The sequence below is a fragment of the Myotis nattereri genome (assembly GCF_964212035.1).
Source record: "Myotis nattereri genome assembly, chromosome: 13".
NCBI lineage: Eukaryota > Metazoa > Chordata > Mammalia > Chiroptera > Vespertilionidae > Myotis > Myotis nattereri.
Genome location: NC_138088.1, coordinates 50765192 through 50780687, shown reverse-complemented (window position 1 = coordinate 50780687; position 15496 = coordinate 50765192). Strand labels below are relative to the sequence as shown.

General features: G+C 45.9%; 1 protein-coding gene across 1 annotated transcript in view; it reads left to right on the top strand.

Moving 5' to 3' along the window:
• The window catches only part of LOC308528753 (guanylate cyclase 2G-like), a gene marked incomplete at both ends in the record, with an annotated part of 44465 nt that extends 29992 nt beyond the window's left edge, over positions 1–14473 (top strand). Inside the window, 9 exons of the mRNA XM_081104528.1 lie at positions 1796–1964; positions 3308–3463; positions 5011–5188; positions 7264–7404; positions 8693–8885; positions 10456–10630; positions 11765–11863; positions 12828–12919; positions 14369–14473. Coding sequence (XP_080960654.1) covers positions 1796–1964; positions 3308–3463; positions 5011–5188; positions 7264–7404; positions 8693–8885; positions 10456–10630; positions 11765–11863; positions 12828–12919; positions 14369–14473 — 1308 coding nt within the window. The remainder of the gene's footprint in view (positions 1–1795; positions 1965–3307; positions 3464–5010; positions 5189–7263; positions 7405–8692; positions 8886–10455; positions 10631–11764; positions 11864–12827; positions 12920–14368) is intronic.
• Positions 14474–15496: the final 1023 nt, after the last annotated feature.

Here is a 15496-nt window from a genome sequence, read left to right as displayed (position 1 = left end):
CCAAAACGCATAAGATCTGGTACATAAATCACGCACCTCTCGTGGTTCTATTTGTTCTCTGACAATGTACATATGCCCATGCATTTCCATCAAGAGAGAAAAACACCACCACAGAGAGGTACGTCTGTCTCCTGGAGAGGACTGCAACATAGGATTCCGAGCATCCAAACAGGTTGCCTATGCCCTAATAGCATGAGCTCTAGTGTCCCTGGATGTCCGGGGAGATTGGTGGTGACCAGAATGTAAACTATCTCATGCGTGGGGTGGGCCAAGGCAAGGGATGATCATGTGTGTCAGGGGCAGTCCTGCTGCATGGAGAGGTGTCTGTGAGGTCAGAGAGAACTCTGGGTTGGACATAGGTCTCCCCAGATTTCAAGCCCAGACCTGGCCAGTTGGAGCCTTTCCTGGAGAAATTCCAGAGGCAGCTCCAGCCAGGCCCCTCCAGGTCTAGTTGAGCGAGTTGTACTTCCAACATGTGATTCAACTCTATTATCTCAGAACACAAACAAGCCACAATGATAAAGGAATATGCCCTCCTGTCTTTCGGGGGTCAGGGGACAAGGGTGGGATACTCACTGTCCCTCAAGTTTCCTTATTGCTTTCTGTATTAGCCTGTATTGCTAATGTAGCGTTGGCTTAGGGCTCTTGCTAAGGTGGGACAGTGACTCAGCCTGTCATCACTGCTGGAGGCAGAGGTGAGTCCCTGAGCTGGTGCCCAACGGGTCCAAGGACCCTGTCTCTGGGTGCAGTAGTCCATTCAGGAGCCCTTCCTGGAACCTTGATGGCCAGTGCCTCCTTGTGGCCACACCCATGGGTGACTTCACCTCCTTCTCAGCTGGGCTTAAGATTCATTTGAACCTGGCTGTTCTTGTATAAGTGTGTTCTAATCCTTGCTGGATGAGAACAATCACTGCCTTTCTTTAAAAATTTTTTAAATTAGTCTTCTTCCTTTACCATATATTTGACCCCCTTTGCTCTCTTTGTCTTCCCCCTACTGGCTTCCCCTCTGGTAACCATCATGCTGTTGTCTATGTCTATGAGTTTGTTTGTCTTATTTGTTCATTTGTTAGTTTCTATTTTATATCCCACATATGAGTGCAATCATGTAGTTCTTTTCTGGCTTATTTCACTTAAAATGACACTCTCAAGAACCATCCATGTTGTTCCAAATGGCAATATTTCATTTTTCACTCCTGAGTATTATTCCTTTTATATATACCACATCTTCTTTATCTAATCATTCATCAAGGGATACTTAGGTTGTTTCCAGATCTTGGCTATTATATCCCTGCCTTTCTGACACACTTCCCTTAGCAAGTTTTTTTTTATTCAGTAAATAATTTTATCACATTTTTCATTAAATTTAAGTAGATATTTACTTTGTGTCATGCATCATGTCTGATGTTGCATGTGTATGACTGCATTTAATTTCCATGGCCAACCCTATGAGGTAGGGTTCATTGTCATCTCCATTTTGATGAGAAGAAGGAGGCTGGTAGGGGTAAGGTAGCTTGCCCTCTACTAAGTGGTAGAGCTAGGATTTGAACTCAGAACTATGCTCACTAAGCTGGCCTTGCCTTCAGGGACCAGAAATAGTTTTCTTCTTTTTGGGCGTCTGTGCCCATCTTGACTCCTTATGTGGAGGGCCATGTCAGTGGCTCTTGAACAAATGAACAAAGATAGCTACGTCCCCTACCCTGGGGCTGCACATCTGTGTTCCTGTCCATCTGTCTCTCTTTCCACTGGTGTCCCTTGGTACCTGCTCTAATTCAGTTGCTCATTTTCACTCTCCCAGGGCATGCTGTTCCTTCATAGGAGCCCACTGAGGTCCCATGGCAACTTGAAGCCTTCCAACTGCCTGGTGGATGGTCGGATGCAGGTGAAGCTGTCAGGATTTGGGCTGTGGGAACTCAAGTACGGCCAGACATACAGAACATATAATGAGAAAACAAAAGACGACTCAGGTAACCACTGGCAGGTCTTGGACCCACTAGCTTTCCGTTGAGTGGTAAAGGGGTTCGTTCCTTACCCCATTGCTGCTTCCTGATGCTCATGTGCACAGTACCTGTGAGTGGGCCTTTCTCTGGAGCCAGTGGTGTGTGGCTGCTCTGTTCACCCAAGGAGATGGGAACAGGTGGCCCGAGTCCATGGTGTGATGTCTGAGTGAGAGGAACTGGTCCTCATCCCAGCTTAGCTGGGCGACCTGAAACAAGTCACCGTCCTTCTCTGTAGTCCTCTGTGTCCCATCACATCTTCCTACCTTCTCAGTGTAGAATGACCAGCTGCCAGTAGCTTTAAGGATGAAGGGTTTGGCCATTCTGTTCTCTCTGGGTTTCAGTATCACTTGAGAAAATTTTAACATTTTATAGGTGGCTGGGTTCCACGCCGAAGCCACTGAATCAGAATATCTGAAGATGGGGTCTTGGCATCGCATTGTTTTTAAAGCTCCCAAGTGATTCTGGTGGGCGTCTAACGACAAGACCTACCATTGGGAGTCAACCTCCTTCTCATGGGAGCAGTGGAGGCAGCTGAGTGCTCCTGCGTCTCACCTCCTACGACTCTGGGTCCTGTTGAACTCAGTGCCCTCAGCCCTGACCACTTCTCTCTGGAGCAGCTTTGCTGAGTGCATGTGGGGAGGTCCTGTAACATGAGGTAGCATGTGTGTTACAGAGAAAGACAAAGGGGGAAACTTAGAAAGCTGTTCGTAGTCATTCCTATTTCTCCATCCTCCAATATATTTTCTTTTAATGATCATACCTATAATAACACAAGCCTATGCACCTCACTAGAAAAAAAATGTAAGTGTATAAAATATCCAGAATAGATAACTCTAGAGAGAAAATGCAGGCTGATGGTTTTCTGGGGCTGGGGATAGAGGGGAACAGGGAGAAACTGCTTAAGGGGTCTGGGGTTTTATTTGGGGGTGTTGGAAATGGTTGGGAACTGGATAGATGGATAGAGGTGGTGGTTGCACAACATTGTGAGTGTACTAAATGCCACTGAATTCTCACTTTAAAATGATTAATTTTATGTTATGTAGGCAATTCAGAAAGGGAAAAGGAACACCACCTGTCACTGCACAGCCACGCGTTAGCCACTGTTAACATGTTAGTGCCCTTTCTTCCTGGTTAGTTTCTCTGTATTCACATACAGGGACCCTGGTTGCTCTGTAAGTCGGGCACCGTGGGCGCTGACTTCTCGGGGGCTGCATGCTCTCAGTTCTCCTGAGCTTCCTAAGCTAGAAAGGGCGGCTTTCCGGTTCTACCTGGAAACTCTCATTCTGGGCCTATGTCTCCTTGCTTCACAGAGCTCTACTGGACCGCCCCAGAGCTGTTGCGGCTCCCAGAGGCGCCCCGGTCAGGCACCCCAAAGGGAGACGCTTACAGCTTCGCCATTGTGATGAGGGAGCTGATCCACCAGCATGCGCTCGGGCCTTTTGAGGACCTTGACGAGACACCAGACGGTAACGCTGCGAGCGGCTCCTTGGCAGGCTGTGGTGATCTGGGTTGGCTCACAAATGCTTGTTTTTGTGATTGTTTTTGCTAAATGTTTCTTAATTTACAATTTATTTCATTCTTATTTTTTCTTTTAAAAATTTATATATTTTTTTAAAGAATTAGAAAACTATTACAGTTTGATTAAAAAAAACCAAGGAACTCAGAATGACATAGTTTATTCTATAACAGCAGCCAGATCCTGTTAGACAATGAGTAAGACCGTGTTGCTTCTCTGCACAATAGCCTCCCCTGGCTTCCCATTTTGGGAGTGAAGACTAAGCCCTTACAATGGCCTGCAAGACCAGCAAAGGCCTCTAAACCGGCCTCAGTGGTCTTGTATGTTAGTGTCCTAGGGCCGCCATAGTAAGTTGCCACAAACCTACCTGTTGGTTTGAAACAACAGAAATTTACTCTCTCATAGTTACAGAGGCTAAAAGTCCAGAATCAAGGTTCAACAAAGCTGCACTTCCTCTGGAGGCTCAAGGGAGATCCATTCCAGCTTTTGGTGGTGGCCCAGCCCTCATGGGCTTGTGGCCACAGGACTCCAGTCTCTGCCTCCATCTCCACATTGACTCCTCCTGGAAATCCCTTCTGTCTGTAAGGACACTTGTCATTGGATGAGGGCCCACCTGGATAATCCAAGATAATCTCAACCCAAGACACTTAGTTATATTTGCAAGACTTTTTTTTCAGATAAGATCATAGTCATGGGTTCTGGGGATAAGGACATGGACATATATCTTTGGGGATCACCAGTCAACCCACTACACCTTCCTGGTTCCATCTCTCCTGGCTTTTTTCTTTCAGTCACACCGGCCACTCCCCACCACCTCCACCCCCTTCAGTGAGGTCCATCATATACTTGTCATGCAGTTAGATTGTTTTGCCACAAATCTGCATTCTGTCTTGGGGTCTTCCAATCCCTCAACTGATATTTTTTAAAACTAGCGTTCTTCAAGGTCCACTCCTTGGGCTGTAAAGTTCTATGTGTTTTGGCAAATAGGTAGTGTCATGCATCCACTGTTACATGTCATACAGAATAGTTTCATCACCCTAAAAAAAATTCAGGCCCTTTGCCTATTCAACCTTCTCTCCTCCCCAAACTCTTGGCAGACTCTGATCTGTAATATTTATTATTTGTTAAAAGATCTTTTATGTAACATATATGGAATGCAAAATTGTATAAAGCACACTTTGGAGATTTCTACTACAAAATGCATATATACTTCTGAAGTCATATAAAGATATGCTTTACTTTAAGAAAAGTTCTATTAGAAAAAATTAATCTAAAAAATGATAAATCAGGGGGTACTTATAGGATTTATATTTAGATTCCTCATTTTCCAGGAGGATTCAGAATATTTCTTATATTCAGATTTCTCTGAAATTCAAATCTGTTCCATGTACTTGGAAACTCAATATACAAATTTAAGAGCACATCTGTTTAAAGTGAAGCATACTAAATGGCACAAAGTTCCAACATCTGGATATCTAAACCCAAAATGGATTTCAGAAATCCTCAGCCGAATCCGAGACCCCAGGGCATCAGTTCCACTGCGACCTTCCCTGCAAGAGGACAAGGTCAATGAGAAGATTGTGGTCCTGGTGAGAGCGTGTTGGGATGAATCGCCTGAGAAAAGACCCACATTCCTTTCCATCAAGAAAATTCTACGAGATGCCAGCCCCAAAGGGTGAGTTTGGTGTGCAACAGACATTTTCTTCTCCTCACTGAGCCATTAGAATTTTGAAATCATGTGATCATGTAGCTGTAGTTGCTCCTTTCTTCCTTCTTTCCTTCCTTCCTTCCTTCCTTCCTTCCTTCCTTCCTTCCTTCCTTCTACCCTTCCTTCCTTCTTTCCTTCCTTCTACCCTTCCTTCCTTCCTCATATACTCAATGCCTACCACATGCAAAGCACTGAGCTACATGCTGGTGAAGGTGGACTGATAAATTCTCCCTTTATTTCACAAATGTTCCAAAAATGGGTCATACTTCCATTGCCCGTCTTGGTCCATTCCAGGCATCACTAATCCATCTAATCTGTCAAGGTCCCAGGGAGATCAGTGACAGGGCCTCTGACTCTATTCAAACCAGCATTCCAAGGGTCATGACTACTCAATTGGGATTGTGCTTATGCAATAAAGAATTATGCACCAACCTTAAAGTAGGTTATTGAGTTAAATTATTCACTCCTCTCAAAGAATGTTCTCAATAGTAACTGGCTTCAAACCAGGATAATTACATCATCCACCACATTGAACATATGAAGGCACAGCCATGTTAGAAGTAGCTGGGGTTAGTAGGGGAAGTCCTGTGCTAGGAGTTAGGAATCTACTCCAGATGTTGCCATTTCACTATGCAGCTTTAACACGAACAGCCCTGTATTCTGCATTTTCCACATCAAAATAGTTTTAAATGGTATGTGTCGGGTCAGTTGGTATGTCCTGACTTTTTAGCCAGAAAATATGGTCCCTAATGTTAAAGCAAGTACATTTCCCATGTGAGCCTCAGGGTCCTCATCTGAAAAATGAGGAATTTAAATTTCTCTGAAGAGCCTTCTAAAACAAGAGTCTATAGGATCTAGAAGTGCCCCTTATATCTGTCATCTGAAAAAACAACAAACAATGACTTGTCCTAAAAATCTACATTTTTGATTGGCTGTAACAATGGTATGAAGCATGTTGGGCCAGTGAATGCCACCACTTGTTGAGTGTCCACTGGGTTCCAGACTCTCAACATTATCTCCCTGAATCCTTAGAACAACCCTGCAAAATGTGTATTATTATTCTAAAACTAGGGGTCCAGTGCACGAATTTGTGCACCTTGAAAGGAACTGTGGGCCGTGAGGCTGCAGCGGGCACAGGGCCGGGTCTCGGCCCATCCTCCTTGTCCCCTGTCCGGCCCCTCTCACTGCGGCCCCTGGTTCTCTGTCTCCAGCAACCCTGCTCCCACCACCACTTCTCCCACGTGCTGACAGCATTGACCCCACTTGCACCAGCTGATGGTGCGGAGTGATTGGGGCTGGTGCCAGCAGTGAGTGTGAGTGGTGGTTGCTGCCCCGATTGACCCTCAGGAACAGGGTAAGTGGAGAAGCCCTCAGGGGTGATCAGAGGTGGCAGCCACCGTTCGCACCCTCTGATGGCGCCGATGAATTGGGACTGGTGCCGGGTGCCGGTAGTGGGTGCAAGTGGTGGCTCCAGAGCCAGCTGCGGGTGCAAGCGGGGCTGGTGCTGGCAACAGGTGCGAGCGCCGGGCAGGACCACAGTGTGCGGGAACAAAGAATTTTCAGTAACCACCAGAGGCTCACCCCGATGACCGTGACCGGTGCCCTGCCTTGGTCTGGCGCCCCCGCTCACCTATTCTACCATCCCACCATGGCCGATGCCCGCCATGTTCCGTGCACGCCCCATGGTGGTCAGTGCACATCATAGCAACTGGTTGTTCGGTTGTTCGGTTGTCCAGTTGTTCTGCTGTTTGGTCTATTTGCATATTAGGATATATATATATATATATATATATATATATATATATATATATATATAATTTCTAGATGCAGAAACAGATTCAGAGGAATAATGATACAGATAGAGACCTTGGCGCTGATAAAGGGCAGGCTCTGTCCTGCCAAATGGCCTCTTTGTCATTTCACTGCTGCCCATTGGCAACCCTGAAGTCAGAAACCTTAGGGGCGAGACATGTTTACTTGGAATGCTCAATTATGATCCTAAAGTTCTTGGAAAAGACACTAATGTCTGGGTTCTTTTAAAGCCAAGTGAGCATACTAGACAGTATGGTGAGCAAGCTGGAAGTGTATGCCAATCACCTGGAGGAGGTGGTGGAAGAGAGGACCAACCAGATGATGGCAGAGAAGAGGAAGGTGGATAAGCTCCTGTCCACAATACTGCCCAGGTATTCCAGAGAGTTGGGAGCCTTCACAAAGGGACCCAGGAAGCAACAGCATTGCCACCTAATTGGCCTCAAATGAAGAGAATATTTTCTTTGTCCTTTTTTCTAAAAGGACACCAGGTTCTTCTAAAACCCGGATCAAGTATTTTGCATGTAAATTGGTACACCCTATAAAGAGAGATGGAGGCAAAGGCCCTAGAATCCATAGGAATAGAGAGTGTAGGTCTTTTATTTTTTATTAAATATTTTTTCTATAACTTATTTTATTTATTTATTTTTGAATTTAGGTGTTTATGTATGTACTTGACCTGCTTTGCTCAATCATTTTGCTCTCAATCTTTGAAATACACGATACATAAAAATTCCCAAAATGAAATAGTTTATTCTTGGATCATTTATTCATATATGTCAAACGACTACAAAATCCATGCACTTGGTGTCTCAGTTAGGAATGAGTTTTTTTTTTGCAGAATTTCTTTTTTAATAGTCATCTGTATATTGTATTGTGTGTTCAGCACTCAAAGGAAGACGGTAAAGGAGGGATAAATGGTGATGGAAGGAGACTTGACTTGGGGTGATGAGACGGTAGGTCTTTTACATGGGAGATGGTGGATGCACCAACAGAAGAATGACCACTAGATGGCGCTCCAGGTCCACGAGTCTAGTCGATTGCTAACTTTCCAGGATATCAGATTGTACATCCAAAACCTTGTACAATACAATACAGTATATACTATATACCCATTACTTTAGATCAAAACTTGCTTTCTTTTTTGTCTCTATTTTCACCTATGCACTTTCTAAAACCTTGGCAGAAGCCTCTTCTGTTAAAATTCCTGCACCCTTCCTATATGTGTTGAGCAAAGCAATGGGGTTGAGGCTTTGAATGTGTTAATGTGAACTTGGTAGACTGAAGTAAAAATATTGATTTATAGATCAGTGAATGCTTACATTTGCTTCCACCTCTGCAGACCAAGTCTTTATAATCAAACTCTATAACCAAAGGGGGAAATAAAGTGCCCTGAGGGAGAAAATCTTTTTGTTTTGTGACCGGTTCCTCCCCCACCCTAATGAAAATATTTATTTAGACAAAATGCAGGTGGAGAAGCAGGTATTAGAAGAATCCCCTCTAGATGATGGGTTTTGTTAATTAAAAACAAAAAAAACAAAAAAACTAAAACCTAATCCAATGAAGCCAAAGGATCCACCAGGGTGACTTCGTAGGGAGGGGTCTGTAGGAGACAAGATGAATATGACACTGTAAAGTAACCGTTCTTTTCTCCGGCTTCAGCTTCATTGGAGAACAGCTTATAGCTGGAAGGTCCGTGGAACCAGAACATTTTGAGTCCGTGACCATCTTTTTCTCTGACATCGTTGGATTCACAAAACTCTGTTCTCTCAGTTCTCCCTTGCAAGTTGTGAAGCTCCTCAATGACCTCTACAGTTTATTCGATCACATCATTGAAACTTACGACGTGTATAAGGTGAGATGCCTGGTTCCTGGGTTGAGTGAGGGTGAACCGGCCCCAGACAGCAACCATGAGGAGGGCGCTAGTTTATGCTGGCCGTCAACTTCAATTCCTGGCAGAAACTCAATATTTTATTCCTGTTTGTTCTCTGGAAAAGGGCTTGATTAATCAGAGGTGTACGTATTGCCAAGAAGTATCCGTTGTTCCCTCTGTTTTCTTCCATTATTTTATCTCCCAGAAAACTCATTTCTGAAAGAGGCACTGACCTTCGGCTGGCTAATTCCTCCACTTGCCTCCTGAATATACTAGTATGTCCTTCAGAGCCAGAGAGATTTAGCAGGTTCACTCTTCTTTAAAGGTTGTCTTTGGCTCTGTGACTGTGATCCTTAGCAATTCATATGAAGACAGCTTCCCAAGCTTAGACGAGCAGTCTCCTAGCTAAAGGTGAGACGCCAACCCGCTGCCCAGTGCTACTGTGGGGGTGGATGAACAGGGTCACCTAGAATGAAAATGGTTGTGGGAGACGACAACAAAAACATGCATTGCCTTCTTTCAGCGGGTGAGGATGATGACACTTGTATTTTCTGACTTTTCAGCCGAGGCCAGATCATGACTCCAGAGTGCCCATGTCCACTCATGCTTGGAGGGCAGCCACAGTGTACAGTCTGACCATGATTTTAGGGCTGTGCTATGGCCCTGGGGCCAGGGAGGTTTGGGGGACAGCACAGTCATGTTTCTCAGTGACATGTGCTCAATTATTATCTCCCAATTATTGTTGCTGCTATTCAAGACAAAGGAAAGGATGGCATGGTAATTTTAAAGAGCAGATCACTTACGCTCAACAGAACCTGTCTGACTCAGGGGGCCTCCTCTGGGGTTTCCTCTTAGTGTTATCTGTGCAGTTAGGTTTTGTATGAGCTGGTCTAGAATCAATTTGTATTTCTAAATGTGCTTGTGGTGGGGAGAGATAGCATAGAAGCAGTTAGACTTGTGTGCTGGTTAACTCTGCAAGTTCATGGTAACCAGGAGACAGAGGTGTTTGTACCACCTGCTAATCTGAAATTCCACATTTTACCACATCATCGTTGGAGTCTCCTAAAATGCAAACGTATTTGGAAAGGGCTATATGTAACGTTAAATTTAGACGTGTCATTTATTCTCTGTAGTGAAGGAGGGATCTGAAAGCTGATTTTATTAGGAGGATGGGGAGAGAGGAGGACCAATCAGACAGATACATACATGGATCCACTTGATCCTTCAAGATTTACCCCATCAGTACACTGCTGCCTGTCTAACTGGTTTTGAACCTGGGTTGGCAAAACAGGGTCACCACCACTATCAGATTTCTGAGAAGGAAGCAGTGATTGTGGCGAGGAAGGCTTGGGGCAGGAAGGCTTTGAACCTGGACGAGGGCAAATTTGATAAACTGCTGGGACTTTGATGGAGTGGAGGTTAGGGAGTGTGGCCCTTCAAAGTCTGGGGCCTCAAAGCAAAGCAAGGTCCATAATGAGGGACCTTGATCTCTGAGCCCACCCCACCCCACCCTCATGGCAAACACAAGGCCATGTCATTGCTTTGTTTCCAGGTCGAAACCATTGGAGATGCATACATGGTGGCTAGTGGACTTCCCATCCGCAATGGAAGTCGGCATGTGGAGGAGATCGCCACCATGGCCTTGCACTTCCTCAGTGCCACCGTCCACTTCCAGATCGGGCACATGCCTCGGGAGAAGCTCAGGCTCCGCATCGGCCTCCACACAGGTAGACAGCACTGGCGGCAGGTGGCCTCATGGTCCAGGTGTGGCAGCAGCAGTTCCGGTTTCAAGTCCTAGGGCTTCTGGGAAACCCTGAAACTAAACGGTAACATACTAAGGAAATAAAAGGTTGGATTATGTTCACATGTATATTTCTAGTTACCTAGATTGCTTGGTAACAACAAGGACACACAAAGACTTCAAGGTGAACCAAAAATGAGGAGATAGGAAAGCAGATGACGTTGGGCAGCTTTCCCGCCACGCCTCTGCATCTGATGCCCTTTGATCTGCTCTGTTTCTGACAAGCTCATGGGCATGTGACTCGTGCAGAGTCCCTGCACATGGTTCAATGCTCTTCTGTCTCTCTCCAGAAAGTCTTAATCGGTTTTGAATGCGGGGTCCCTGACTTTCATTTTTTTGACCAGGACCTGCAAATTGTGTAGCCGTACTTGCTCCTACCTATTCTTATGGCTTTACTGAGATAAAACCTGGCCCCAATCAGAATGAATTAGCCCCAAGTTTGTGCTGCTGTTGCTTTGTTTATATTTCCAGTGCATGAATAATATTATCATTAATTTCTGTCTTAGTTAGCGTGGTTGTTATAGCAAAATACCATAGACTGGATGACTTAAACAGCAGGTATTTTTCTCACAATTCCAGATGCTGGGAAGTTCAAGATCAGGATTCCAACATGGAATCCCTGTGAGAACACTTCCGGGCTTGCATATGGTGACCTCTGGCTGCGTCCTCACTGGTGGAGAGAGAGAGCTACAGTGTCTCTCACCCTTCTTATAAGGGCACTAATCCCAGCCTAATGGCTCTACTTTTAGGATCTCATCTAAACCTAATAACCTCCAAAGACCTCACCTCCGAATACCAACCTATTGGGGATTAGAGCTTCAACATGTGAATGTGGGACAGACACAAGCATTCAGTCCATAACAACTGGTTATGTTGTTTTCCACCAGAAGTGTGTGGGTGCTGCAGTTTGCCTCTTTGTGATCCCTAAAATCTATGGCCAAGCTTTGCCCTCGAGGGCACTTAACATTGATTGAATTGCATTTGTTGGTCTGATGTGTACCGTGGAGTCCAGTCCTTGGGAATGCAGACCGGTTTTGGCCATCAGTTCTTCTCTTTTCAGGTCCTGTGGTGGCTGGTGTGGTGGGAACCACCATGCCCAGATACTGTCTGTTTGGAGACACTGTGAACATGGCCTCCAGAATGGAAAGCAGCAGCCTGCGTGGGTATCACTTTCAGCGCGTGGTAAACACAGTGTCACTGTCCCTCCAGGCCCTTGTCTTTAACCGGAGGGTATTTTTAGAAGACCTATTTGCATTTTGTCAGCTGGTTTCCATTTCCAGGGGAAGATTGCTATCCACTTCAGACAACACCGGTTGCAAGCTTTGTAGGTGGAGTTTCACACCGTCCTCTCTGTGGAGCCCTCCCTGCCCCCTTCCAGAACTCTCCATTCTAGCTAGGCAGGCACACATACAATCAGGTTGCTTGAATGAAGAGCTGGAGGCAGCAGACTTTTTCTGTATAGGGCAAGACAGTAAATATTTTAGGCTTTATTGGCCAGAGTCTCTGTTGCAACTACTTAACCGCTATTGTGTGTGAAAGCAGCCGTTGAGAATATCTAACTGATGGGTGTGGCCATGTTCCAATAAAACTTTATTTGTAGGTACAGGTGGTGGGCTGGATTTTGCCTGTGGGTGGTAACTGGCCCATCTCTGATGTATATAGTTTTATTGTTGCTGAACAGACTTGTGGCCAGGAGTTCCAGGGGACAGCAAATTGTTTTGTTTTACAGTAGTTTTGTTGCATTCATAAAACCTCTTTGAGCTTCTAAGTAGATATTTTAAGGATAAATTTTGAAAGTGGGAGCCCAGCCATGTGGAGTTCCCACTTGCATATAGAGTCAGTTCCATTTTCTGGTCATAGACTAAACATATCAAAGTGTGAGCAATGCCCAATAGTGCCTGAGCAATGCCTGGATGGTGGTGGTGATGGTGGTAGTGGTGGTATGGGGGGGGGGGGGCGTGTCCCGGCCCAAGTGCCCCAGACTTCAGAGAGGTTGCCTACAATTTGCTGACAGTCCAAGAATTTGGGCAGGGTAGCGCTCCCTCTCCACAGCAACACTTACCCCACTGAACCTGTACAGGGTCACAACCAAAACTGTAACTAGACAATCACTGTTTTGGCAGCTCTCCGGATTCATGTCTCTCAGAGCACCGCAGGTGCCCTGCTGGCATTGGGAGGATACAATTTGCAAAAGAGAGGCACCATTTCAGTCAAGGTAAGACCAACTATGCCCACCTGCCCCTTTGGGTCTCTAATGGAGATGCTGAGGACTTGACAGGATGAGAGAATCTCTGTGCTGAGGAGCGTAGAGACCCCTAAGGTCCATGTGGAGGCCCCTGTGACTGCCAGGCCTTCCTTCAGAGAAGACTGTACCATTCCCTCAAATGGTCAAATATGGAGTCCAGGACAGGAGACACCTTTTCTCCCACCCAGACCAACCCCTGTAGGATGCTCCATTCTCTTTGTCAGAGATGGTTCCCTGGTTTCTGCTTGAATTCCCTAGTCTAGTCTACTCAAGGCAACAGCAAATACAAACCCAAGCATCATAGCACCCATCACTCTTCTATGCCCCTTCTCTTGAGTCTAAAGTGCCCAGGCAGAGGGGATAGAAACCCACTGGCTTGGAGGTAGTAGGCCCTCATCTCTATACATTTAAATATCCCTTCCCTAGCCCTCAGCCTTCTGCTGGCACCCAGGCTGTCACTGAAATGTGCCATGACACAGGCTCCTCTTTCTGATAAACATTGCCTGTCTGGGTGGGAAGGGGGTTCTTCTCTTGTAGATGTTCAGATGTGAGTGGCGGGTGTTTACTGTGGCATTGGGTGTTTGGGTGGGTGTGAGAGTCCAGGGAAAGAAGTAAAGGGGAAGAGGGTGCCTCAGCTCCTCGGTTTGCTGAGTCTGGCCCTGGTAGCTGTATTTGATCAACTGAATTCAGAAAAGAGGAAGAATTTTCTAGAAAGCAGCAGTGTAGACCTAGCTTTGAATCCTGTCCCACTACTTACTAACTGTTTAATTGGGGAGATTGGTTTTATCATCTATAAAATGGGAATGGTGATAATACTTCCCTCAAAGGGTGAGTATAATGATGAAATGTCTATGAGATGCATCACATGGGCCTTTCTCGTAGTAAGGCCTCAAGGTATTTGTTATAATTTTTTAGAGGCATTCTTTGCAACAAACTTTAGCCTCCACTGGCCCTTACCCCCTAGGCCCGTGGTCAGCAAACCGCGGCTCGCGAGCCACATGCGGCTCTTTGGCCCCTTGAGTGTGGCTCTTCCTAAGCCTTAGGAGTACCCTAATTAAGTTAATAACAATGTGTCTACCTATATAGTTTAAGTTTAAAAAATTTGGCTCTCAAAAGAAATTTCAATAGTTGTACTGTTGATATTTGGCTCTGTTGACTAATGAGTTTGCTGACCACTGCCCTAGGCCATCACTGACTGTCCATCTAAGCTTATCAGCAAAGCCCAAGGAAATGATCAACATTTTGTCTATAACTAGGCCTTTCCCTCATTGAGGCAGTTACTGGCTGGTTTCAGTTCTGGCTACAAACACTGTTTTCAGCAAGCAAGCAAGGGAGACCCGGCTTGTCTGCTCAGAGGCCACACTTCACTGGCGGCTCTCCTCCCTGAGTTTCACCAGCTGTCTCCCCTGCCTCCCACAGGGCAAAGGAGAACAAACAACTTTCTGGTTGAAAGGCAAAGAAGGCTTCTCTATTCCCCTCCCCGAATTTACTGAGGAAGAGGCTGAAATCCCAGAGGTCTTCTGAGGCGAGTATTTTCTTTAAAGTTGTTTGTGGGGCCCCATGAAAGTCCATGGGGTGCGTTAAATATACCATTTCTGGGGTGTAGTTCTGGGTATTGAGTCAGCCTCCCTGTAGGGGGCGCCATCTAGCTGGCCTCCTCATCCCACCCCAGGGTTCTGTGACCCAGAGCAGATGTGGAGTTGGATGAGCTGGATGTAGTGAGCTCATTTCCTGGGGGACCAGGGCTGAGCTGTTGCTCTCAGCCCTGCCAGGGAGCCTGTCCCACTGCCAAATATTTCCAGCTCATTAGCTTGTGAATTCACAGTGAACCCAATTTCATTCTGGAGGAGGGGCCACCCACAGGTCTGGCCCTGTCTGCCTTTCTTTGCAAGGTGGCTGCTCCCTAACCTTTAGTGCTTATTTTCCTTATCAGCTACTCAGCCTGCAAAGAGAGGGTGCTCATATCAGAAGGCATCTGAGGAATGTTTGCAGGGGATAAAGTTCTACTTAAGGTGTGAGTGATCACAGAAATCCAATAGGGCCAGGCCACTCCAAGCAGACAGAACACACCTGCAGCCAGTGGCCAGAAGGCCTGGTCTGGAGCCCTGACCTCTGGGAACATGGCAACTTCCAAATGGATCATGTCCCATCCTCAACATATTGCTTAATGTCTTTCCTGTCCCCTGGGCAAAGCATGCAATCAAGGCTTGGCTTTTAAGTAGAAGTTTTCCTTCATTTAGGATGTGTTTAATTGTTTTGGTAATCTTCAGGAGACAAAGATGAATGAGCCCATCTGTCCTGCTGTGCACATTTCCTCCTTTGCACAGAGAAGAGGATTCCATGTGGATTTATTCCATGGTTCTGTAATAGATGTGCTAAACCGTGAATGCATCTGCAGTCCTTCTTTTTCTACGCCTTGCAACTCCTTGCGTCCAGATGATCTTCCGTGGGGCTGCTCCTGAACGTGGCAGAGCAATTCCAATGATGTATCGTGTCCATATCCCGAGACCTCTTCCTATTGAATTTCCCACATCTGAAGAGGGGAAA